Here is a 27,775-nt window from a genome sequence, read left to right on the forward strand (position 1 = left end):
ATACATTTGCTGTAACTACTGTTGCTGTTGGATCAGTCAAGAAGCATTAGAGATAAGGCCAAAACCCCCTAATACACACTATTCTATAAGATTCAGAGCTTTGTAGGATAAGCTGCAGGTTTACAATTTGAGTTGTGAGCTAAGAACTGAAGATTTTACCCTCAGAAGTCTGCTGCTTTGGAAACTAACATTATTTTTGGTGCATTGGTTAAGTATATAACCCAAGTAACTCTTTTTTATAAAATCTTGACTATAAGGTAATTTTCTTCTGATGAAGACCTACAGTTTTCTTCCTCACTTGGAATTTCACACGCAATGGAATTTTTACACACAATGTCCAAAGGCAGGGACAGTGTTTCCATTTATGTGAGGAAGAATTGGCACCTCTGAGAATTCTTGCATAACTTTCATAGTTCAAGCTTAATTGCCTCAAACACACACACACTTCTTTTATTATGTAATTTGGATAGCATGTATCATGTTAGAATGTACACTACAACTAAAGAATGGGTTTATACATAATGTCTTTAATAATTAAACATGCTTCTGAACAATAAGAAAATCAAGTCATCATTTTTTCCCCTGAATTTCTATTGTTAGACATCATATATACAGATATATTTTAAGGCAGAATATATTTTACATGAGAGGTTTCTATTTTTAAAAATTATTTTTGGTGTAAATTTTGGTGTGATGGTCTAGTTTCAAGAGGAATAACAGAACTTTGACATTACTGCCAATTGGACTGGTTTCTAGCAGTCAATATTTGTTGCCACAGACAATGCAAGTTCCTATAGGTATGTAGCTCATACACGTTCTTTCCACAAAACTTTGTTTCATTGTACACAGTGACAATACTTCCTATGTACAGGTTGTACTATCTTCCAATCCTACTTTTAAATACCAAAGAAGTTTTCTTTACATATGCATAAAGTTTTTCCATTTACTGAAGATTTTAAGCCAATAAGTATGCATGCTATTGGCTTAAAAGTTTAAACAGTCATCAAATACCGCTCCTCCCCTTTTGATTTGTCTTGATTACAAATATGCACTGTAAACAACTTGCCTTCCTTTTGATATTTTGTTCAGTTCACCACACTGCCATCACAAAGTTAGTCACTGGGTTTATGCCAGAAAAAATATAAAATGTATAAAATGGACCGCATGCACTTTTCTATTGCCATGCCAAATTAGGACCTTTGTAGCTGCAACACACTGAAAAGATGTTCAGGAGCGTTATCCCTTTTGTTTACCTCTCACACTAAAGGAAATTACAATTTGAGGAGTTACCTGTTTTTGAATAGAGATGAACCTCACCGGCCCCTCTTTAGTGGGTATATTGATTGATAACCACAGGGAAACACTGACGCCTTTTTGCTGGCAGATTTGTCCAGGACATTTTACTGGACATGTCTATTAAGCAGGTACACCAAGACCTGATGGTCAGCATGCTGTCCTCACACTGCACACAAAACTTGTAGCCTGCAAATTCCTAATTCCTCCTCTGCCAGATATACTACTGCTGAGGCATGACTGAGTGCACAGGGTATGTGTTCTTACAGATTTACCTGCACTGCTTTTGGTGGGACTGTAGTCCTTTGTGTGTGTTTTGGAATTTTACTCCAACCTGCAAATCTTAAATTTCAAGGTTAGTCTTTTTAGCAATTACAGGAAGCTCCAGCATGTACTATTGAAACCTATCTGCTCCAAAGTAAGCTTTAAACTTCCAAAACAAGGTGGCTGTGGAAGTGCAAATAACTACTGAGTAGATGCAGTTACTGTATACAGGAAGCTAGGATCAAGTTCAAATAAAAGCTCTGGGCACCAGTTCTTAGCAACTGATTTTAAAGCAGTTGTAATCTTCAAAGCTATCTATTTATCTCTACAGCAGAGGCCCTGGGTATTATATACCTAATGACTTAGACCATTTGAGCAACCTTCTTTCACATTAAAAAGGTACTTTAACTTTTTCCTTTGCCAGATTAACTGTTCAGTCCATTTCTGACAGATGAGATCAGCTCTATGGAATTTTAATACTATGTTTCTTTTTAAATGTGTCTCTGTTTATTTCCTTGTGCCCAAATGGAAGTTTTAAGACTGTTGAGGTTCAAAACTGACTGTGTAATATTACTTTTACTGTTTTGGGGTGTTTTTCAGTAACTACTGGTCACATACCTAAAGCACAAATAAATAAGTAAAAGTAGAAATAAAGACATGATCTTGTTCCCAAGAATTTCCAGCTAAGATCCTGATCCAGTAAAGGGGTTATGTGCTTAAGTGCATGTGCCATGTGTGGTTCTGTTGACCCCAATGGGAGTATTCACAATATTCACAGTGGTTTAGTATGTGTGTTAATCTTTGCAAAGTCGGGAGGTAAACAATAGAATGTCTGTTAAAATTTACTTTGCTTTAATGAACTGTGGTTTCTTTTTTCATCCAAAAATGTATAGAGTATTCCAGTTATTTTAAAGTACCTAAATTTCATTAAAAAGTCAGTAAACTATAAGATCACATAGTCACCAATAAGTTGTTTTTTCTAAAAGCAGGAAGGGGAGGTGAAGTTCAAAATAACTTTCATATATCTATAGTTTAAATGTAAAGAAGGAGCACTCTAACAGCAAAAATCTGTAGATTCTTATCCAGTGCCCACTTAAATAGGAATACTTCAAGGGAGCGTAAATGTTAAATTCATTATATGTTGGAATAAGCTATACAGCTGAATATGCACAAAACCAGATAATTTTGTCATCTACATTTTCAGGAGCATACTACCATGGGCTAAGCTGTGAATTTCTTATTTCTATTGGCAAGAAGTTACCTGTGCAAGTGCCTGTGAAATAATGTGTTTGCAGAGTGAGGCATTAGTTGCCATAAGGATGGCAGAACCACAGCATATGAAAATTACCTTAACACATAGCATTGGTGAACATGTCTCAGAAGTGTCTCCAGGGAGTTTCAGAATGAGGGTGTCAGTGTGACATTCCTGGAATTTTATTGTGTGTTTACTTTGGTTTTGGTAATGCAAAGAAAAGGAAAATGACCAGTTTTAGGAAACACACCTGAAAGTACCTGATTTACTATGTGTAAATTCCACACAGCCCCGTTAAATAAGTCTTTTGCTAAAGTATCTTTATACTGAATTTCTTAATCTTGAAAGAGCAAAGGCATTTGGCTCAAAGTTCAATTGAATACTGCTGGCATTCCTGGAATGAAAAGTTTAATTTCCATCATTGTCCACTTCTTTAATACCTTAAATATATTTTCACGGTAAATCCAGCACCGAGGACAGTGACTTAAAACAGTCTGTCCCTTTAATTAGAAATACAAATGTATGTACCACAATAAAAACACAATTTTAAATAGAATATTAATAACAAAGTATGAAAGAATACTAATCACAATATAACTATGAGGGAACCACTAACGTACAGCTAAGGCTGAATTGATGAGAATTGAACTGAAAGAAGAGTAGTAATCCGCAAGGGAAGAAAGCAGGTACTCTGGAGTAGATAGGAAAAATAGTTGCGGTTCCAGCCCACTGGGGAGAGGCAGGGTTTTGAAACTGTGCTCTTTGGAGACTGTCTTGGGGAACGTGCTTCTGGTCAGTGAAAGGATAGTTAAAAACTGCATGGTATCTGCTGGATCCCAGAGCATTAGATGCCATACATATATATATATATATATATATATACACACACACATATATATGCATACATCTACGTTACATATATACACACTTATATATGTGTGTAACATCACCACTGGTTATAGGGTCAAAAGTTTTCCCGTGTGCCACGCAGTTTCACAAAGCCAGCCCCCTGCAGGGCGCACGGCCGCGAAGCCCCCTTGCTCACACGGACTATCTCACACAGCTTCGTGCAGCATCCGCACGGCCACCAACCACGGCGCCTAACACACCTCCCAGGTACCGGGGTGACACTGTCCCGGGCTGGGTGGCGGAGCAGAGGGCCTCGCCGGCCAGCTCCTCAGCAGAGAAGCAACCATGGCTGCATGCTCCAGGTGAACCAGGCTGCTCCACCCATACAGCTCGGGGACACGGGACCAGGGGGCATACACGTGTCATCATTTCCCACGGGAATCTCACACCAGCGCCAATCCCACACCCCGGTGCAGACCTGCTAACATGTATTAGTAACTCCAGTTAACGTGTCTTTCCGTGGCTAAGCGGCCGATGTAAAATCTCGGAAGACTGCGTGTAACAGCACCACCTGGCGACACCTGCGACGGCGCCGTGGGGGGGTGGTCTGGGCGGCCAAGTTGGGCTGGAACGGCACCTGCGTTCCGCAGAGCCGCGGTGAGGCAGGAGGGGCCGCGCACAGCCCCGCGGCGGCGCGTACGCGGGAGGCGCCGGCCCCCGCTGGCAGCAGCCGCGCTCCGGCGGCGGGAGCCACGCGCTTCCCCCGAACTCGCGCCCCGGCTGCCCGGGCCCGGCGCTGCGCGCCCCACCGCGGCCCGGGCGGGCTCCGCGGGGGCTGACGAGGAGCTCGGCCCCGCCGCCGCGCAGAGAAGGCGGCGTGGCGACGAGGCCTCCCCCGCCCGCCGGCCCACGCTGGGCGGAACGCGGCGGCCGGGGCCGCGTTGCGCGGGGAAGAGTGCGCGGCGGCACCGGGCGGCGGCGGAGGGCGCGGGCCGCCATGGCGGTGGACATCACCCTGCTCTTCAAGGCCAGCGTGAAGACGGTGAAGACCCGCAACAAGGCGCTGGGAGTGGCGGCGGGTGACAGCGCCAAGGACGAGCTGCTGAAGCGGAGCGCCGCCCGCTGCAAGAGCGACTTCACCAGCCGGGCCCGGGAGGTGGTGAGTGCGGCGGCGGGCACCCGGGCCCCGGGGGGAGGACAGGGCGCGCGGCAGCCGGGCTCCCCGGCGCCCCCCCGTCAGCGGCTCCGCCCGGGCGCCGCCGCGGGCAGCCCGCCCCCCTCACCCCCGCCTCGGGGCGGCCCGCCGCGTCCAGCTCTCCCCGGAGGCCCGGGGGAGCGACCGGGCCCCGGAGCCGCCCGCAAGCGACCCCGGGGCAGCTCTTTCCCACACGGATGTGGACTGGGAGCGCCGGCAGCCCGGCGGCTGGTGTGGCGGCCGGGGGAGGCTCCGACCCGCCTGTCGCCCGCGGCCCCCTCGGCGCGGCCCGGCCGGGGGTGGGCCGCTCGGCGGCCGGGGCAGGCAGGGACCCCCGGGGGCGGCGCTGGCCGCGGCCCTGCCTGCGGGGACTGGCGCTGCTGGTCGCCCAGACCCGGGTGTCCCTGGGGGCTGTGCCGCGGCCGTGCCTGCGTTCACACGCCTGGTTCCTCATGCCGGTGCCACGTCAGAGGGCGCCTCCGTAGCAAACACGAGCGTAAGCGGCGGTAACGTTGCACCGAAGTCTCTAGTGTTGTTGTTTTCCCCTGTCACGCGGTATGGCTGTGAAGTGCCAGTTCTGTACAAATGGCACGTGAAAGGGTAATCGGAACATTTTAAGACTTGAAAAGGCAAGCACCGAGAAGTTGAGGAGTTACAGAGCTGTAGGCTTACGAGCATTAATAATAATCCTCAGTCATGCTGTAAAAACGTTGAAGGTAAAAAGCAGGGGGAAAAGTCTGACAGCAAAGCAGGGTTTGAATTATCACGTTTAATAAGGCACTGGACCATATTTTGAAAAACTAGGGGAAAAAGACTTCTCAGTACACTTTTTGAGGAGACAGGCTTACAGAGCACATATACAAGTTTAGGCCTAAATGAAGAATGCACAAGTGACCTTGTTCGGTCATTTTCGAACTTGTGATTAATTTAGTTTTCAAGCACAGATATTAATGTCACATTTCTGTGCTCATTCTACTTTCCCCAGTTCTGAGAATGAGTACTAAAAAATTAATGTGTTTTATAACACTTGGTGTTTGATGTTCAGTAACTCAGTGATTTCTTTGAGGCCTAAGCAGAGGGTAGCAAGTTGGGTACCTGTTAAATGAACACATAATCATTAACCATTACAAAAAGCTGATTTAAGTGATTTGTCAACTGCGAGTTCTGTGGTAGGGATCTATCTGCAGTGGTCAGAACAGTCCACAAAACTACATTCAAGCATTCAAGATCTTTTTCAATGAGATCTATCTTCCCCCCCACCCCCCATCTCCTGATTTTGACTAAAGATATTCCACATTCTGCAGTGTTAGAGAGAACAGGCTCCCTGAAGCCTTTTTAATTTTTAACACAAGTTTTGTGTGAGTGAATTCCTAGAATTCTAAAAAGGATTGAAACTTTATCACAGGGCATCATGTTGACATTTATCTGCGTTGTCAACATGGCTGTAACTTTTAAATCTGCTATTCAGAACTCTAGCACTTGGGCTGATGCTGAGGGCAGGTTGTTGCCCTCTAAGGGTTTAGCACTAGACAGTGTTTGGATGGTTTGCTGAAGTGTTTCACAGTTGTTTGTGGTAGCAGAGGGAGCAAGAGGAAACCAGAGGTTTTCTTAGGTTACATTCTAGATACTCTTACAGCCACAGACTTCTGGTCATTCGCTCTGAAGCTTTTTACCCCATTGCCACCAGTACTGTCTCTGTCTGCACTTTGGGTTCTCCTCAGTTTCAGTGTCTCTATTCCAAACAATTTACGACCTTAGACTAGGCTCACACCCACTTCTTCATCCTAGTCTGTTTTTCTTTCTTCCCTTCCTACCATCAACATTGCTTTTGCTTTCTGCCAGTTTTGGTTTTCTTCCTTAAGGTCCAGTGGAGGGCTGTGAAGATGATTAGGGGACTGGAACATCTCCCTTATGAGGAAAGGCTGAGAGAGCTGCCCCTATTAAGTCTGGAGAAGACTGAGAGGGGATTTTACCAATGTATTTGAATATCTTAAGGGCAAGTGTCAAGAGGCTGGGGCCAGGCGCTTTTCAGTGGTGCCCAGCGACAGACAGGGGGCAACAGGCACAAACTGAAACATGGGAAGTTCCATCTGAATATGAGGAAGAACTTCTTTACTTTGGGGGTGACAGAGCACTGGAACAGGCTGTCCAGAGAAGTTGTGGAGCTGCCTTTTCTGAATATGTTCAAAAGCAATTCTGTGCCACCTGCTCTAGGTGAACCTGCTTTAGCAGGGGGTTGGACTAGATGATCTCCAGCGGCACCTTCCAACCCTGACTGTTCTGTCATTATGTTTGTACTCAAGCCTAGCCGCACCTTTATATTTTTATTGCCCAGCCATAGTCCTGTGTAGCGATGGCGTGCTATAGCTACGTCCTTTTCCTCCCACTGTAGTCCTTTGTTTTCCCCTATTCACAGCTACTGTTTCCTGCTGGCCCCTGTCTCCTTTTTGAGCTCCTTGTCATTTCTGAGTTTCCTTGGGGCACTGTCATGGCAACAGAAAGAACGACAAAGATGTGAATAAAAGTAACTTCTTTAATTGCAGGAGCTTCAAGTGAAGTAAACACCTAATGGCAACGTGGATGAGCTGAACAGTCTGTCTGAGGGGGAGAATGGGTTTAATTAGTGGTACTTACATAAACAATGACTTTGGAGAAGAAGCCAAGGCTTAAAATGTGTGCTGAAGCAGGTCTGAACATGATTTCTATCAACATGCTGATCAATGAGTAGGATTGAGAGGGAGCCAACAACCTGCTAGACCAGAGACCAGCATTTTAACGTATGAATAGAACGTTGAAACTGCAGCTAGAAGAATAAGCTTTGTAGTAAAATAAATTATTACTTTAATTGCTTGTTTCAGCCACATGCAGTTTGGTTTGATTGTATATGCCAAACTCTTTTTCAAATAATTTATCATAGCCTCACAATTAAAAATTTAGCTGCTTCTGCCGAGACCATGCAAATGTAATCTTTGATACATTCATTAGTTCTTTAACATTTCTTTTTCAAAAAGCTCCCCCAAAGCTAGTGAATTCTTGTATGTCTATGTATAGGTCTTTTGTTTATTGTTTAAGAAACATAACAAATGGTTAACTAGTTTGTTTTTAAAACTTGTGAAAGATACTGGTCAGAATCCGTATAGAATAACAGTGAAGACTCTGAAAAACCTACACCTAGTCACCACTTTCATTATGCTGTATTTGGTTCCAGAATGGAATAGTTCAGTTGGAAGTGACCCACAATGATCATCAAGTCCAGCTGCCTGACCAGTTCAGGGCTGACCAGAAGCTAAAGCAAGTTGTTAAGGGCATTGTCCAAATGCCTCTTAAACATTGACAGGCTTGGGGCATCAACCACCTCTCTAGGAAGCCTGTTCCAGTGTTTGGCCACCCTCTTGCTAAAGAAATGCTTCCCAATGTAGAGTCTAAACCTTCTCTGGCCCAGCTCTAAACCATTTCCGCATGTCCTATCACTGGGTAACAGGGAGAAGAGATCAGCACTTCCTTCTCCACTTCCCCTCCTCATGATGCTGTAGAGAGCAATGAGGTCACCTCTCAGCCTCCTTTTCTCCAAACTAGACAAACACCAAGTCCTTAGTTGAAGATCTCCATTTGACATGCAAATATTGGAATACATAGGCAGTCTACACACAGACCTGCTCCTTTTGTTATTATATTCTGGGTGGGTTTGCCTAGCTTCTTGCAGGCAGAGATGTGCTGACACAGCTGCGCTCCAAGCTGCGGGAGCAGTAGCCGGCCCTGGTCCAAACAGACGGCAGCACAGCTGGAGTGTGGGCTGGGCAGGCACTCAGCTGTGCCTGTAGCAGCCACACAGCTGTAGGATCAGAATTCTTCTTTCTAGCCCATCCCACTGAGGTTTTATATCACATTATTAATGTGTTTTGAGCACTTGGCTGAACTGTATTAAGTGATGTAACTCTCTTGTCATACATAGCATATTTTCCTCCTTCTTTTTCCCCTGAAGAACTATGAGTTTTGCAATAGGATCTGATGAGGACTTTGGGAATGTTTGCTTTTTTTATTTTTTTGTCTTCTTCATAGACAGACTCTAAGGGTCTTTAAGAAGAAAGATTGAAGGTCCATGGCATGTGGAGAAGAGGCTGGCAAAGTTGGAATAGTTCTTATTTTCTGTTGAATTTCAATTTTCTTTCCTACGAAGGCTCTGTGTCTGCACAATGAGCTTCTGAATTTATGGTGGAGTTTCATTGCACCTGGGAGATACATTTATAAAGTCCTGCTTTACATTCTCAAAATTAACATGATTTTTTTAGATGAATTAAAGTAGGCACAGAGAATGTGGAATATAAGAGCTTTGACTTGCCTCAGTGTTGTGTAGAGAAACTGGTTCAGAAGGGGGAGGATATATTTTGTGTGCTCTTGTAATTTCTGTTAGTCACAAACCATGCTCCAACATTCTGTATTAATTTGTATTTTTTCAAAGCTGACTTTTATGCTCAGGTGTACTGTATTGCTGTAGTCTGTGCAGAGCTGATGAAGGTATTTTTGTTTGAGATTAAGTTGGTAACACAAGGATGTTTTGAGGTTATCTCAAACCATTGTACTGTTAGTTGTAGAGACTGCTGTTGCTGGTGATACTGTTAAATTGTGACAACTAATCTGTTTGCCTATGGATGCTCTTCTAAATCGAAGACAAATGTTAATGGCCATGAACTTTTGAAAGGATTTTCTTTGCTCCAGCGTTGACCCATCACTGTTTATTTGGTTTGGGTTTTTTGGTCTGTCAGCTGCATTGTACAGCCATTGCGTTGTCTGATATGTAATGAAAAATGACTAATGCTCTCTGTATGGTGAATGTTTTTGGCATCTCTCCACCTGTTCACCAGTTGCATATTGACTAGGACCAAGTAAGAAATGATTGTTGAGGGATTCCCTACAAGAAAGCTATAGTAACAGTGACAGACTTTCCATTGCTTGCAATTCATAGAAGACTGTCAGGATTCATTATGTATATGTTAGAGCTTTTTGGTCAATTAAAACAAAAGCAGCATTTTTTTTCCCTTAAACTTTTACAGTGACACGGCTATTTAAATTGTAGTATACAGCGATACAAAAGCTTGTGTTTCAGCTTGTGCAGACTTACCTAGCTCTGGTGGGTTGACCCTGGCTGGACACCAGGTGCCCACCAGAGCAGCTCTGTCACTGCCCGCCTCAGCTGGGCAGGGGGGAGGGAATACAGTGAAAGGCCCGTGGGTCAAGGTAAGGGCAGGGAGAGATCACTTGCTAATTGCTGTTATGGGCAAAACAGACTCGATTTGGGGAAAATTTAATTTATTGCCAATCATATTAGAATAATGAGTAAACAAAACCAAATCTTAAACCACCTTCCCCCACCCCACCCTGTGTTCCCGGGCTCAGCCTCACTCCCGATGTCTCTCCCTGCTCCCCCCGAGCGGCACAGGGGACCGGGAATGGGGCTGGGGTCAGTCCCTCACAGCTGCCCCTGCCGCCCCTTCCCCCCAGGGGGAGGGTCCCCACACGCTGCCCCTGCCCCAGCCCGCCCCCCCCCCGGGGGCGCAGCCTCCTTGGGCACCCCCTGCCCCGGCCTGGGGCCCTCCCCGGGCGGCCGGTGGGTCCCTGCTCCCCGCGGGCTCCATGGGCTGAGGGCACAGCCGGCCTTGCCGCGGCCTTCACCGCGGGCTGGGGGGGAACCTCTGCTCCGGCGCCTGGAGCCCCTCCGGCCCTGCCTGCACCCACCGGGTGTCTGCGGGGCTGCTGCTCGCACACCTGCTCACTCCTCTCTGGCTGCAGTTGCTGTTGTGTACCGTTTCTTTCCCCTCCTTAAATACTTTGTCCCCCTGCTGCTACCACCATCGCTGATGGACTCGGCCTTGCCCAGCGGCGGGTCCATCCTGGAGCTGGCTGGCGTTGGCTCTGTCGGACATAGGTAAAGCTTCTAGCAACTTCTCACAGAAGCCACCCTGTAGCCCCCCCAGCCTTGCCACACAAACCATTAGTTTTTTGGTAAGGTATCAGATTGGAGATTAAGGTGAGTTAATGTGCTAAGTGATTGAAGAATGTTAGGGATTAGAGCAAAAATATTTTTAAAAAATTGTGTGTGAAGTAAGTGTTCAGTCACAAACATAAGCAGTTCAGCTATAGCATAGGCCCAGTTTATGTGACATTTGTTCAGAGATTCACTGTGGTCTTAAACCTGCAGTTTCGGACATTTTCAAAGATGATCAGTTTTGAAAGGCGTTTGGGACTTGAACTTCTGTTTTAGGACAATCTTAGGAAATCTGACTAAGCCTTTCTTGTTACTTTTTTATGACAAGTAAGAGCGATTGGGAATATCATCTGTCAAATAATGCTTCTTTCTTAGTTATTTGAAAATATGGAAGGAATGAGAATTTTTTATCATTGCTGACTGTCCAGTATGTGTTGGAGAAACGGAATCAGGGCTGACACAGCCTATTGACAGAAATAAACATAAATTAATGACCAAGCAGAATTTCATGGTGGGCTTGACTGCAGCCATGAATGAAAATTTGTGTTTTGCAAGGGAGATTCTCTTCTTCTTTAAGGCTTTGGAAAAAGCTAAAAAATTAAGTGTTGGAGCATAATTCTTCAAAAGCAATACCAGACATATCTGAAAACATATCCTTGAGAACGGAAAATTTGAAAGGTTAAATGCAAAATTTCAGAATGATCAAATGTCAGTGTTTGAAGCTGTTGAACGCATAAGGATGCCAGATTCATGAGGCTACAACATCTGTTATTCATATAAATTCTGTGTATGGATTCTGTAGAATGATTAACTGATTCTTAAAAAAAATTGGTATGATAGGCCAATAGTCACATCAAAAATATGTTCAGCTGCTCTGTACAAATATGTAACGAGGAGGAAAAATCCCCACATAAAACTTGACTCTGAAACTAGGTCTTATGAAAGCCAGAACAAATGACATGGAATATAAATTTTGAGCAAACCTTTTAATTGCAAGGCCACCTGACTTTCATAGTGTACTGCTCTGGGTACTCATAGGTTAGCGGTGGGTTTTTTGATTTGCTTTTTTGTTGTTGTGGTTGTTTTGTTTGTTTGTTTTTAATTTCACATATTCTTAGTAAAACAGCTTTTCATGCATACCTGCGTAAGTCCAACGTATCTCATTGTTTGGATGCAGCCCATGGGATAATTCAAAATAGCATTGCTATTAGAAGAGGTGGAGAGCTGATGTTTTGTCTTTGGTCCCAAACATGGGATCTTCCTGCACATCTTGGCAGTTTTGTATTTAGAATATTCTCATAGGAGAAAAAAGGGGTAGGTGTGTTTGTGTACGGTGTTCACAGTGGCTTAATCATTGCCACTGTCGCTGCATTAATAAAGCCTAAAAAAAGCGTGGGGAATGCCCAAACCAGTAGCTGGGTCCCCCAGACTGACCATATAGGACCACCTTGAACAGCATAACATAATTATTGACATAGTAAAATTGAAAGTGGGTGGTTTTAAACATACATGCTTTCTGATCCCTTTCAGACTATTCAGGATTGTTTGAAGAGGTACTAAGAATTAAATTCAGCCACTGAAATTGTGTAACAGGTCTGGTTACAGTATATAATCAGTAGCTGGTACACAGCACTAATAAAGGCAAGTCTGCACAGTTACTGGAAAAATTCTAGGGGTTTACAAATCAAAAAATGTTTGGAAAACTTTAGTAGATTATTAGATCTGGACTTCAAACAGAGAATTCCTTGTGCTTATTACGTTTTAGTATCATAAGAAAAAAGAGTCGGCTTGCAGACTGGGAGGTCACAAGCTTTTCCACTGCCTACTTTCAGATGAATAGTAGCTTTGGTAGTAGACTGGTACTGATCTGCTGATGCAGGGAGTAACACGGTCCCTGTTCAAAAAGTAAAAGTTATATGAAAATAAAAATTCCAAGTATTAAATGTTTTGTTGGAATATGACAAAAATTACTATGCTGCTGGTTCTGAGTCAGGTTCAGGTTGGTGTCTCCAGAACATATCAAATTATATCTAAGCTTTTTAAAAGACCAAGAAATATTCAAAATAGTGAAATAGCCAGCTTGCTATATTAACTTTTTATAAGATGGGACATGTATTTGATAGGTCTAGAATAGACCTGAATGGGGATTAATCTGAAAAATTCCATATCTGAGAGTGGTACCGTTGAAGTCCATGGCAGAACACAAGCAGTGCATCAGACTGCATAGTCATGTAGTAAACTTACTTCTGTTGTAGTTGAGTAGCTGGTACTAACCAGTGCTATGAGGGAAGTGGCTAGAAGTGGTTAAAATGGTATGCTTTAATGTTTTTGGTTTTATACTCAAACTAAAAAATTATAACCTGATTTACTAAACTTAGTTTATACAGTCATTTTGACTCTAATGATTACATAAGAATAACTCCTGTGAGAGAATATTTGGATGCAAGGGAAATATATACTGCTTATGGTATAGCCAATTATAGTCTTTATTAGAAATTAACGACTGTGCCAAATTTTGGACAGCAAGTGATATTTCAGTTCACTTCTTAACTTTTAATGAGAGGTAAGTTCTAATAAATTGGGCCCATAGCTGAGGTCATTAGAATTAATTTTGACTTCTTCCATGTACAGTTATGAACAGTCACTTTTTTCCTCAAAGTTCATCGATGGTGCTGCATGTTGTAGTCATTTACATGCACGTGGGTTTCCTTCCCCCATGTTCTAGGCAGAAAATACAATTCTAAATTATACTTTTCAAATGGGGATTTACAGTATACTGCTTTCTTAATATTTCAGGTTTATCTCTTCCTCTCTGCAAATTATGGTTAATGTTAGGTTTTTATTATGAGCATTTATTGTTTTTACTCCTCATTTCCTTCATCCTTTTTAGAGAAGAAATTTAGCCCGAGAGATGGAAAGGAAAGAAGTTGATAATTGTAATTAGTAGAGGAGAAATACATAAAAAGACTCTTTAAGGAAATAGCAGAGGCAAGACTGTTTTTAAAAATTTTTAGAAGATTTTTGGAGACGAGTGAAATGCTGACCTTGTTTAATGCAATAGGATTAAATACCAAATCCCTAATGTTCCCCATGTGATGCTTTGGGTTTTAGCAAAACTCACATCCGTAACAGTGGTGAGCATGTAGGTTGGTCTTGGGGGAAGAGTTGTGAACTCTTACATTTTGGGAAATGTCTCTGCAAATGTCTGTTGCTGTCCCCCCTGCTTTGTTTGTTTGTTTTAAAGTACATTCTTAACTCCATGGGAATTATTTTCTGAACATAACTGAACAGCAGGATTGAAAGTTGGCTTGAGAGATGACTTTCCTTAGTTGCCTATTAATTTTGTTTTGAGTAACTGAACCTCATGCGGTGCTTGAGGAGTCCAGAAGTCTCTAAGGCTGAAATTCCTGTTTTGAGGATGTTGCGTTCCTCCTCCACCTCACCTCCTTCCAGGTTGTGGGAGGTTCTTCCCTGACTTACAGTTGTTGGAGGAATTGTTATATCATGTAGCTGGTCACTACATACTCTTTCCTGACTATGGTTGTCCATTAAACTGACACTTCATGTGAGTTCTTGATTTGTCATCTTGCCACAAAACATAAAATTTGTTGAAGTTTGTGGTGCATATGAAAGCAGAAGAAAGCTGAGGTTTATCATATTTAGCCTCCTTTTCTCAAGCAGAGGTTATATCGGTATGACATCTGAAGAAGGAGAAAGGTGGGCTAGCGGCAGCGTGATGGGTCCTGTGGCATCTGAAAAGCTGCAGAGATGCAATGGAACAGAAAGACTGTTAACAAAGTGAGCAGGCTTAGCTGGAAGAAAACAGAATGATGTAGGTTGCAGAATAGACAGTCTTAACATGAGAGGTAGAAATATGCATAAAAAAGAAAAATTAATACCAGTGAATGATACGGAGGTTATGATAGACTACATCCAACTAGGAAAGAAAGGAAGGGAAATGGAAGAAGGAAGAGCGAGAGTGAAACGTAATACTTACATGTTAGTGAATTTAATCGCTGCATTCATGCTTTTTATTGTTTCTCTGAGTTCTTCATCAAAAGATTTTGGAGCAAGAACAGCTTATTATTTTGAGTACTTTGATACACTGTCATCACTAGAAGCCTTGAGCTCTGTATTTATATTTTTTTAAAACATAATCTCTTATTTGGGACAGAAATGAACATAAACAGACTTAAAAGAATATCAATGTGATTTGTTAGAGATTTAACTGTTGGCATTTATTTTTCCAGGTGTTAGCAGTGAGGCCAAAACAAAGCTGATTTTTTCTGGAAGTTAGTAACTTTAAGGTTCCGATACTCCTCCTCCCTCTCATTTTTGAAAACAGGACAAGTTTGGTGGAGAGAAGAACTTACCTGTGACTCTTCCCAGCATCCTGCAGTTCTCATTTTCTGTGTGGATGCTGTTTCCTGCTTGATAAGTTAGGTAAAAGGGCTGTTCTTGTACACTTGAAAAGTACTATTTTTGTTAGCTTCTGCTAAATCTAGACTTGGACTAAGATGTTTTCTTCTCTGTGGCAATTAGCAAACAGAATTTCTGAGTGATCACACGTTACAGCTTTGAGCTCTGAAGTATATCGGAATATTAATAAAATGTGGAAAAATTGTAATTTAGGATGTGATCAGCAAAAAAAAGTTTAAACCTAATTTCAGAGAACAGCTATTTCAAAGCATAAAGATTTTGCAGATTCTCACAAAAATCAATTACCAATCACTGCTTTCAGTGAGTAGCACTGACACATGTTCTTGCTAATTGGGGCTGGGTTTGGTCATCATGATTAGTTATTGCTTAACGCTGAGCTGATTCCTTGTGATTTTTGGTAATGAGTGGATTAAGTTTCTGTGTGTGTCACCACAGACAAAAGGATATAATTTTACAGTGCAAGGTTATGTAATTATATGCTCTGTCTTTGAAATATTTTTTTCAGATGGGCAAATATTAAAACCTAATATGATAGCTTCAGCAGTGAAAGCAATTAAAGGGTGAAAACTGGAGCTATGAATAATTTCCAGCAATTTTGGGAAAATGTTCTTTAGTGTTGAAAATATTACATATTATAATTGCATAGAATTTTAAATGATGGGTACTTTCTTGAAAATAAAGGTTTCCTGACTTCAGGGTGGTGTGGCAAAGCTTTCTGTCTGCCAAAAAAAGATATTTTATTGGTCATCAGGTACCAGCCTTGAGGTGTTTGTTGTCCCTTTTTACCTTTTCATTCTGACTCTGCCTTTCCTTTTCATGGAGGGTGGTGAGAGCAATAGAGAAGTGGATGTACTGCATCTGCTCAAATTTAAATCTCTTCCATTTATGTAGGTATTGTCCAGCATTTGAAAAACAAAACAAACAAACCAAAACCCAGATACAGTTAAATGTAATCCTGCTTCTTTTCGGTCCTTGCTTTTCCATTATTAATACACTGCTTGACTGAATATTTCCTTTTTTAGTTGAATTTTAAACAACTTTGAATGTGGATGTAATCTCACTGATTCTGAATTGAATATTTCATTTCTGTAGTACAAGATGCAACCTCTCCCTGCCTCAGTTGGGTAGCAAATATGAAATGGGTTTCAAGTGAACGTCAGTGGAGGTTCTGTGAGGATATCCAGAAGCTCTTAAATGTTATGAGGTTCTGTGGTTGAAAATAAGAGAAAGGGTCTTGGTTTGACTGATAAATTTATTAGATCTCTAATATGGAGTGGAATTCTAATTAGAATTCTAATATGGTCATTCAGTGTTGTGGGGTTTTTTTTCGGAAAAAAAGTCCTCAAATGTTTAGACCAGGTGAAAGTAAAATATCACTACATTTAGAAGATCAGAAATAATCTTGCTGCAGGATTTGTGAGGGTTTCTGGAGTAAAATACATATCTAGGGCCTGGCAGGTAAAAGAGGAGCTGAGAATGGACCACCAGGTTGCACAGCAGCCCACCATGGATGTGGTGGGGACTCCTCACCCACTGGCTCCATGGCAGCAGTGTGCGGGGGACTGCCAAGTAGTCAAGAGTCCTCAGCCTCCAAGGAAGGGAAAAGTCGCTTAAAGGGGAAGGAAGACAGGGGAGTTTTTCAGCAGTGTGCTGAAACCAAGGTGTTCTAAGGAGCACTGGTATTTTGGGGAGGAAAATATGCTTTGTGAGTTCTGAGTAGTTCTAGAAGTGTTGCATCATCTGCTGGTTTTCAGATTTACATGTGTAAAATATAGATGCAATTGCATCATGGTTTTTTGTTGGGTTTTTGTTTGTGGGTGGTTTTTTCTCCTATTTTCAGGTGGTTTGGATGTTCTTACGAAGTAGAAAATTTTGAATTTCCATTTTTTTTGAGATGTCTCTTACAGAAATTCCAGCTTTCCTTTGAGATGTTTTGGCTGAGCTAATGGTCTCATTTCCACCCCCACCTATCTCCATTTTAATTTTTTTCTTGCCTTTACTCTTGCCCTTTCCTGGAAAAGAAGCAAAACATTGTGTGAGATGTAGAGGAACATACTGCTTACTCTTACAACACTTTATGTATAACTTAAGGCATGTTATACATTATATCTGTCCTTTTTATAATGAGTTCATTTATATTAAAAATAAATGGTGATAGCAAAATGACGTGTGAAAGACAAACATGTAATGGTGATGAAAACCATTTAATGATTAGTAGGGAGGCAAATATTTACTGAAAATAAAAACCATGTCTAAAGGCTCTAATGCTGACTTTTGGAAACAGTACCATGTTGTGGTATTTGCAATACTGTATGTCCTGTACAGTAGATATTGTTGAAAATTGCTTGGGAACTGGAGCTTGCAATTGTAAGCTTGGAATGTCCTGCAGATAATTAAGTTGTGGTCAGGCTTTAGAAAAATAAAAAGTTCTCGAACTATGATTTTATAAACATGTTACAATAACATTTCTTTATATTTAACAGTTTTTTTATAGAAAGCTGATACTCTCATGAGGCATTCGCTAAAGGTAAAACATCAAGAAAGAAAAAATATTAAATTAAAACTTCACTTAGGATGTTGACAGTTGGCTTGTAATATTAAACAGATGTGTGTGTTCTTGGGGTATTCTTTCAGAACCTTGTTGCATACCCATTTTCAAGTGACAGCTACAAATTTTTGATTAATTTTAAATTCTGCTTTCTTCAGTTGTCTTTGTTCTGTATTATTTTCTTCAGGTCGATTCAGCTGGACAGTGTGATGTATACTGTAGTTTCTGCTGTGATACTAAAGTGAAAGTGATCCTTTCTGTAGGCTTAAATTAAGTCATAGCTCATTCAGCTATATAGAAAACTTACTACATATGCAAAGATTCTTGAGCATGATAGTACCTTTGCATGTGTAAGTAGGGCATGTATTGATTCTGGTTGTGGATATGGCAGGGCATAATTGGCCTCTTCAGCTCCTAGTAAGTACTGCACCTAGGAGCCAATACCAAAATAAAGAAACTTGTCAGTTTTTAAAAGACGGAAGTTTTAATGAAACATAGAGGAATTATCAATTAAAGGAAAAACATACAACATTTTGTCATTTTAGTATCCGGTTCTGATGTCAACCTTTTTCTGAAATGTGGTGGTAGTAGGTTGTTTTGTTTGGTTTTTTTATGTAAAAGTGCTAAAAAAAATCTAAAAACTGAAAAATCTGCTTTGTGGTGTGAATTTTTTCATCCTATTTTGTTAGGGGACATGATCACAAGAAAAAGTCTCCAATTTGTGAAAAAGCAAGAAGATGATAAAGTGCTGAAAAAAGTACACATTATTTGTGGTGAGATTCAGCTGATCCTTGATTTGGTAGATTCTGTATCACTTGAAATCTCTTAAGTCAAGTGCATGTGTTCCAAAATACATACGAGACTCAACAAGTAATGCAGGAGTTAATGCGTAGGGATGACTCAGGAATTCCTTTTTACATATGGGACACTGCTTCATACCAAAGCAAAGAGTTGGATACTGGTTTTCCAAATCCCAGACTACTGCTCTAGTGACCTATGACTCTGATCAATCTGACCTTAGACTGTGTGAATGTATGAATGTTCTGTCTTCATTTTTAATAATAAATGATCTTCCAGGAAACAATGTGTTAACATATTTCTAAAATAAAACAGTCATATTGACTTCACAGGGTGCTTAATCTAATGATGTACCACATAAGTTACTTACCATGAAGTAAGCAACCACTTTTTAATGGATAGGAGGTTTTTTTCTGATTTCTTCCTCACAAATTTTGGAGGACGAATGGATGTACAAAGACAGTTAAATGAGCTGTATGGTGTGTTTTTTTTAAAGAATTTTTTAAAAGACTTTTTAAAGTCATTAACCAATGTGAGGTATTCATTGATTAAATACTACTACATTTCTGTAGTCTGCATACTGACTCAGTTTCATGTATGTGAATTGAGTACGTCCTTTGTCTTTTAAAATTTGTGTAAAGACACAATACACCATAATGTGAGACGAGCTTATTGTAAGAATACACTTTATTTCTGTTAATGTTGTTGTTTCTAATTCCTAAGAATTTTAGCTCACTGTGGAACCCTTTAAAGTATAGAAGGGAAATACTTAAGAGATCAGATACTGTTTCTTATGGGCTTTGAATATGATGTAAAGGACCATACAGCAAATAGAGGAAAATACTTCTTAGAGATGATCAAAATATGAAGGTGAAGAAAAAAGGGAAAAAATATCGAAGAGTTAATTAGTTGGTCTAAAATGTGACCTAGTATAACTTTTTATATCTTGTTTGCTTCTGTGATGTGGCATACAGAATGCACAGTGCTGTGGTCTAACTGTTACTTTGCCACTTCTTCACAATTTATTGTCTGAAAAATAACAGTAGTTTTAGGAGTGGTTTGTGGGTTCACACAATACACTTGAAATACTTACTATAATTTTATTTTGTAGGGAAATAAGGCATGTAGATTTTCTTTGCCTATAGTGAATGAGAAGAAGCCTTTTCTGTATAACTGGTTAAGATCAAGTCTTATTTTACTGAATTAAGCATATGTACCCTATGAAAAATTCTAATTTGAGTATTCAATTTTAAAGAAATACATTTAAAAGCATCCATTAGAGATATGGGAAGGAAGATAATGCAAATATTACATGGATTTGTATCTTTTGAGTAAATTTGTGTGCTTGTTTTTGGACACTAATAAGAATCAGAAGTTTACTTCAAAGACCATTTTTTTTTTTTTGTTTATACATGGTTGTTACTGATGCTTTTTCATTTAAAAAAGGGCTACTATTACAAAGCCCCATGATTTGTTTGCAGGCATTTTATGGATTGAACTATTTTGAACATACCAATTTGTATCAATCAGTTCTCAAAATACAATGGGAGAAGTTTCTTCTTTCAGTGAGACTTGTAAGTTGTAGTACACAGCCTGATGATAGGTACAATCTTCTGTCAAAGCAGGCATACAAATAACAGTTATTATCATGCATCTTTCTGCTGGGGCTTTGTGGTGGTTGGTTCTGACTTCAGGTTTTGTCCCTTTTGTGGAGGACTTTGAAATAATATGAATAAAATGTTAATCATGGAAATTACGCAAGAGAACTTGCTATGCTCTTAAGCCTCTTTCATTAGCACACTTGGGAGACAGGGGGAGATTATATTAATGTATTTCCTATTATCCTTATTACTGGTGCTTAAATATTAAAACTGTGGCAGAACAACTGTATAGGTGTTTGATCCTACAAGGATAACTCTTTGAGGCTGTTGTCAGTGAGATACTGTTGATTAAACACAAATATATGTTGTAACAAAACCCACTTTCTTATTGGAATTTTATAAGCAAGGAGATTGTTGTAATGCAAATAAACTGAAATTCTTGAATAGTAAGTTGTTTGGAATTAAGTTTCCTACCTCTTTTATGAACTGAACTATTATATTGCCTTCTGATTGCATGGTGAGTTTTCTGCTTTAAATTGCTATTACGGTAGCTCTGAGAGTCCCTAACTGAGAGCAGAACTAGATATCCTCCATGGAGCATGTGAACTTTTAACTAAACAAGACATTTTAAGCTGCAAGATGAAATCCTGGTTGTACTGAAACAGGCTGCAGAGTTATGGTTGATTTAATTGGGGAAAAGCTCTTGTAAAGAATTCTTAGCAGAGTGAAAGTTTAATGCTTCTTGTTTGTTCCGTAATTTATCTTGTGATTTGAGAGTGAGGATGAAGGCTCAAATAAGACAGTACCAAAAGAGAAGTCTCTTAAGTGCTTTTTAGGACTTTTTTTTTTTTTTTTTTCAATACGTTGCTTTTTTTTTTTTGCTTTGTAAGAAGTGAACAGAATTTGTTGGCACTATTCATACATTGTTGAATTGGGTCCTTAGAGAACATTCTCAGAAACTTCTGACAAATGGGGAGGAATTATGAGTAAGGACATGTCTAATCTGTGTTATTTCTTCATATTTCCCTATGTATTCTGTACCCTACATCAAAATAATTCTACAAATATTTATGCATAACAGTTTTTGGGCAAAACTTGTGAGTATTCAATGAGGTGTAGTTTTGAAAATATGTACGAGTTGTAGCAATTAACCTACATGCACATATATAATTCTGGAAAATGGACAGCATATTACATTCAAAGACAGGATCTGATAGACCCAAATTGCTTAAAACATCAGTTATTGAAGATGTCCCCCTGGGACTTTAAGAAACCATTTAACAGATGAAAGTACATTTTGAAAAGTTTGACCTTACAGGCAATCATAAAATGAATCAAAACAGTTCTTTCCTCCCCTGAAATGTACAGAGCCCATCTGTATCTAATCCAGTAATTACAGACTGAGTTCAATTACCTTTTCAAACTTGGAGCAGACTGGAGACTAGGCAATGAACAAACATAGGGTTTTGTCTAGACCTCAATTGACCACAGTCTAAAACTTGAATTTATATCTAGTTTTATTTTTAGCTTCTTTTGGTAGATTTTAAAGGATTAATTTTGTTACGTAGTTGCTAGATCATGAAAGTTTTTACTTCCTGATATAGTGTTTACGACTACATTTTTATCCCAGTTAATAAAATGACACCAAGTCCTGAGAGTTTACAGGATAAACCATTTTAAATGTAATGGAAGTGGGTTAACCAGCTTTTCTGAGTCTTTAATATTGCTACAATGAAATTACGAAAGACTCTGAGCAAAATGATGTAATTTTTTCTTTGTGCTTGTATCCGTATATTTGATGTTCAGATTAAAAAAAACAACACACCAACTTTGATGTTTTTTGCTCTCTTAGAAAAATGAACCCCAAACCTACCTGACTGCAATATCACCAGTAGTTGACACTGATTAAAAACTATGCTGAAAACAGATTTTTTTGACTGTTTTATTAATTTATTTCAGTTAAAGCAGACAGACTATCCATTCAGCCATACGGACAGAGTTGAAGAGTATATATACAGCTACAAGTTGTAGCAGCTAATACAGGTTATCCCTTTGACCACCAAGCTGAGGCCCAGGCATCTTTTGATATTATCCCACAAACAAAACAGAGAACATAATATAAATCTTGCTGAGAGGTATCATGCACTGTGTTCACTGTCTGACATAGTAACATTGCCAGCATAATGTTCTTACTCCTTGTCCAATGATTTATGTGCAACCTTCACTTGAAAAACGTTCTTTGCAATAAAGATGTGTGTAGTTTGCAGAAACCAACCAGTGTGCAAGACTTTTGTTGTTACAATAGTGCATTTCCTATCTCTTGGGTAGCAGTGGAGAAGCAGTGATTAAGGACAGAATAAACACTGTATTTTTAAGTTTTAATTATGCAGTGTGCTTTTGATGGAATAGTGTCTCTTGGCAAGTGAAGGCTATGGTAATTGGTGTGTTTAGTTTAACTTACTGATTCTTAATAGTAATCAGCATTTTGTAGCAGTTGCTGTAATTAGTTAAGAATGTGGTTCATGACCACTTCCAAGTCAACACGTATTTAGCAAATAAGGCATACTGTTCCAATGAGTAGTAAATTTGATGTGGCACGCAGGAATCTTTTGATGTTTAATTGGTTTTCCTTGTAACACTTGAGAAAAAAATGATCTAATGAAATGTTGCGTTAACTGTAAAGCTGAGAGGCCCAAGAGATTGTATTGATTATAAAACTATAGAGACAAAATACATTCAGTATAGGCATGGGAGGAGTTCTCTAACGTTTGTCTTCTGGTTTTTGTAGTGTATAGTACAATTTTTTTGTATTTTCTGGATGAATGATAGTGTTCTGAAAAGGTAATACGGAAATAGATAAAATTTTCATAGTTGTAATTTTAAAGCAAAATCTATAATAGTGTATGATGAGGAAACGTAGCAAGTTTTGGTATATAACATCAGTCTGGGGTTTTTTTCCTTTAAAAAAAGGATAACTTTCATGCACTCAGAAGTCAGGAAATCCACTCTTCAATTTCAGTCCTTCATCAAAATCCTATTTACACAAAAGCACTGAGAACTTGTTTCCTCCCTGCCTTAACTCCACATCAGGAGCTAAGACCCTTCAGCTGTTGCTAATGGTGAATGTTATATTCTGTTGTACAATCAGATTTGTATTAGTAGATTTATCATAGAAGGTGGGACTATATGCTGTCTAAAAACATTGAGTGCTTCCGATAAGCCTGCTAGCACTTTTTTTTCTTCTCCTCTTTACCATAATGGCCATAAGAAATAAAAAATTCAACCTGGAAATTCTAGTAAAGTTTATGCTGCCACTCAACATACCACCAGGCTTTGTAATTGAAAGTAAGGATGGTTGATACAAATTTCTTAGTTTTTCATTCATGTAATAAAATTGCGTTATAGCTTCATAGGAAAAGGCTACTACATCCAGGATGTGGAATCTGTTACTTGTGCTCCATTTCATTTTATAGGGCTTCAGTGTTGCATGGAACTACAGAAACAAGGCGTTTTAGACCAACAGATAAAACGAGTATGTTCTGAGAGTAAAATAAGGCAATGCATTTAGTCTGTAGGTTTGCTGAAATGAGAAGTCTAGATTTTCCAGTGTGTACCCTCAGATCTAGGTGATTTCAATACTGAGGTGTAGCGACATCTCCTCTCACCCCAAATGCTAAGGCTACTAGCAGTAATCATCGAGAGTAATGCTTGCTGCAATAGACAAAAATTATGTTACACTAAAAATGGAAAAAAAACCCTTTTATAGTCTGTCAGAATCTTTCATGACCTTATCAACTCTCTGTTTGTCCCAGGTGAGGGTTGGTTAGTACAGTTCCACCTTTTTGCCCATTAGCAAAGGACTTTGTGTTGTGACTGTTGTAAGAAACTACCAAATTTCACTTAGTTTCATTCCAGCAACGCTGCCTAATAGATTTTCTGCCATGTGCGTTGCATACACTTTGTATTTGTGATGTAAAAAACCCCAGTCATACTATTATTTTGTAAAAAGAAACTCTGTTTTCAGTTTAACAGAAGAGGAAGTTTTAAAGGTGAAAGTATCTGACCATTGTGTCTCAGTGGACATTTTTGTGTTGACTGTTTTCAAACCAGATTGCTTAAGTCAGCCCTTATTGTATGTATGTCCTCTGCCTCAGAGCACACGCTCCAAACCAGGCAGAAAGCACACATCTTTAAACTGCCATTGGTCAAATAAACACATTTAATTTTCCTTGAAAGGTCATTTTTAAATCTAAAGGGAATATTCACTATGTTATAATCCCTGGACTTGACTTTGCAAAAAATAGTGGCTCTTCAGGAGTCACCCCATTTTCTTCTGTTTCATGCATTTAAAAGGAGTAGGTTTCTTTTGCCTTCATTTGTTACTTCCAGCTCTTACTTTTGTTTTTGACAATGTGTGCTTTTATTTCTGGCTCTGTGTGTCATATTTCATCATAGCTCTCTGTTGAAATCTCGCTCACAATTATTTTCTTATTTGTTTGCACACCATTTGATTCCTTTGTTACTGTATTTGTTTCCTGATTTTCTGCCAGCACATATTACAGTATTAATAGTTGCTTGTTTATTTAAATGCTTAGAAAACTTTAGCTGCAGGAAGGATAAATTGGTTGCCCACAAATATCTAGTTAGTTGTTTTACTGTCTTTCTATAGCAGATGTCTGGCTTATTCGTTTTGTTGCTGTTTGATTTGTCTTATAAGGCAGAAATTAAAAGGGCACTCCATGTGAAGTTCTAATCTATATAATTAATTTTTCCTTTTTCTTTTTTCCCCCCTCTCTTGTCCAGCTCTGGCTTTTTGCACTTCTTCCTTTTCTTGACTCCATTCATATCATTAATTAGTGTTTATAATGGCTACTAATTAAAGCAATAAAAACATGCATGCAGTCATTAAAGCTACCCTTTTTTTTATTTTCTAAAGTGCAAATTCCTCAAATCAGTTTAAATAAAAGGAAGATCATGTTCAATTACTTAAACTTCATCAAAAGACACAGTTCACCTAATTTGATGCAGTGCAACTAAATATAACTAAACAAAGTTACGTTAGTAAAACTTTCTATTTAGGCAATGGGTTTTATTTTCCTTCTCTGTTTTTCTATCGTTAGGCATTTTTGTCTGCCTCCTCTGTACTTATTGATGTCGTATTCATGTCAGACAGATGCTTGAGTTGCTTATTGCAGAAACAGCATTTGAATCATTATGAAGGGGACTGGAGAACATACAGGGCAAAAAAGAAAAAAACCACTTCAAACTGGTTTAGATATCATGGCTTTCAGTGTCTGCACTGCTGCTATACAGTTATACAGTGCATTCAACAATCTGCATTCCATTGGTATAACATTAGAGCTGCAGGCATTTGAAATTGTTATGTGTTTCTGTGGCAAAAAACTATAATTTCAGGATGTTCTGGTTCTAATGCTGATGTGCCAAAGAGTAAAACATGCTGTTAAAAACATGAGGTCATATTAACCCTCTCTGTGCAGCATATATGTATATATATATAGCATACGGTGTTTTGTTTACGCTATTTTGAGCACTTTCAAGGAGAATGTTTTGCATCCTAGTAGATTTAATTGTTGGTTTAGGGGGGTGGGGTGTTTATTCCCACTATTAAGTGGGGGGGTTTGTTTTATTACCCTGCATAAGGGTCCCATTCTTCCAAGTACATGGTAGGTCTTATGTCTCTGGTATCTAACATTTGTTCTGAAAATAGTTGCTGCTTTAACCAGGATGTATCTTATGATCTTTTGGGGTTTTTCGTTCTTTACCTTAGACCATGATCTTCTGCTCTGGTTTTTATTCTCTCTTAAATCAGTTCTTCCCTTCCTTTGCTCTTTGGTGTTGCTTTTGTTTTTTCACCTCTATGCCACAGTGAGCTTTACATCTACTCATGCAGTCAGGTATCTGCTTGATATTTATCAAGTAATCTTGACCAGTCTCCTTATGATAAATTCTCTTCCCAGTATTAAGCTTTCATGTTTTAATTCTGATTGATAGCTTTAAAATTTTCATCTGAAAGTTGCTTGTGAGATAGCTCCCCGGTGGGGAAGGTACCTCATGTTTACCTTTCTCTCGTGTTGAGTACATCATGCCAGTGCATGGGCAGAATACTGAAGTACTGATGAAAGATATTTCAGTAACATTGACTCGTCTGTAACGCAGAGCAGAACTGTGGACCAGTGGTATGGCATCTGTAATCAGGTGTTCCTAATCCAAATGAAAACTGGAAAACATACCATCACCTCTGTCCTCGACGTGACAGACTGTTCACAGAATTCAGGTAGGAGCTGTGAAACAGTGGTGTGGCAGATTGCAGTAGCATTTTTCCCTAACCTTGAGTGAAAATTGTATACAAACCAGTATCCATATTACAATAGATACTCCTATTTCTACATATGCGTATCTGCTGAAACACAAGTATTTTCTATCCAGTTCTTTTGTTATTTCTCCCCTGCAATGCAGTGCATCTAGATACTGTGGCCCAACCTGGGCAATCTAGTTGTTATGGCAAAAGACACAGAAGTGACAGTGACTTCTTCACTGTGAACAGGTTGGTGAGACACAGTAAACTGCTTAATGGACACTGAATCTTAACACAGAGCTGCTTAGGAATTCTTACAACTTAATCAGTAAACTCGTAGAGAATTTGTACGTGTTTACGTGTTGACATGGTGTTGGTTTAGTTACTTGATGGTTCCTTCTTGCCCTACATACAGCAATGTCCGTGTGTAGATTAGCAGAAGATTGTGAAGAATATGGCCCCTATGAAAACTCTTAACATCTTTGAAATGTTCATGTGCCACAAGGTGTTGAAAACCTGACGTTGCCCGTCAAATACACCTTAAAAAATTGGGGGTGGGGCGTGAAGCAGTCCCCATTTTATTCTTTCTAGCAGATTGTGCCAAGTCAAGTCAGAACTCCAGTTCATTTTTCAAAATAGTGTTTTAATGGATTTTGTCTTCGGAGCTTTTCTGATTCATCAGTTTACCAAAAAAGCACAGTCTCTTTCCTCCCACTGGTAGTTAACATGATCTTATCTCAGTGTATTTAAGGTGATGGGTTACTGAAGTGTGCTCTCACTACAAAGTGCTTGTGAACATAAATCTGTCAATAAATATAAGATGTCTCAGCATGTGTTTCATAATCTTGCTTTTTAAGATTGTCTCACAGCTTGCTGGGTGCTCAGTTGTATTTATAGTCACTTGATAATTTCAAAATGGAGACTGTGTTGCTTTCTTGAGCAGCCTTGGAGATAACACCATAGTTTTCAGCCCTTTCTTTTTGGAGGCCCTTTGGACTTGACTACTGGCTGAAACCTTAGACTTGATGCAGCAGTATACAGTGGTGGTACGTCTCAGTACAGATGCTGTTTCCTTTTATTTCAGTCAACCCTTTTCTTTCCTCTTGTGTGTGTGTGCTAAGTATTTGCCTTAGATTTTTTTGGTTTGTTTCTCTGTTCTCTCCCTATTTGCACACTATATATTTTCTTTTCTGTGGATGCATACCATCAAAAAGGTACCCACTATATAAAGTTGCT

At 39.7% G+C, this 27,775-nt stretch overlaps 1 protein-coding gene across 1 annotated transcript in view; it reads left to right on the forward strand.

Moving 5' to 3' along the window:
* The first annotated feature begins 4,269 nt into the window (after window positions 1-4,269).
* STX18 (syntaxin 18) overlaps window positions 4,270-27,775 on the forward strand; it is a 70,475-nt gene continuing 46,969 nt past the window's right edge. Inside the window, exon 1 of the mRNA XM_055702801.1 lies at window positions 4,270-4,817. Within this exon, the coding sequence (XP_055558776.1) occupies window positions 4,656-4,817 (162 nt within the window). The 5' untranslated portion in view covers window positions 4,270-4,655. The remainder of the gene's footprint in view (window positions 4,818-27,775) is intronic.

This window comes from Falco cherrug, chromosome 1 (genome assembly GCF_023634085.1).
Source record: "Falco cherrug isolate bFalChe1 chromosome 1, bFalChe1.pri, whole genome shotgun sequence".
Taxonomy (NCBI): domain Eukaryota; kingdom Metazoa; phylum Chordata; class Aves; order Falconiformes; family Falconidae; genus Falco; species Falco cherrug.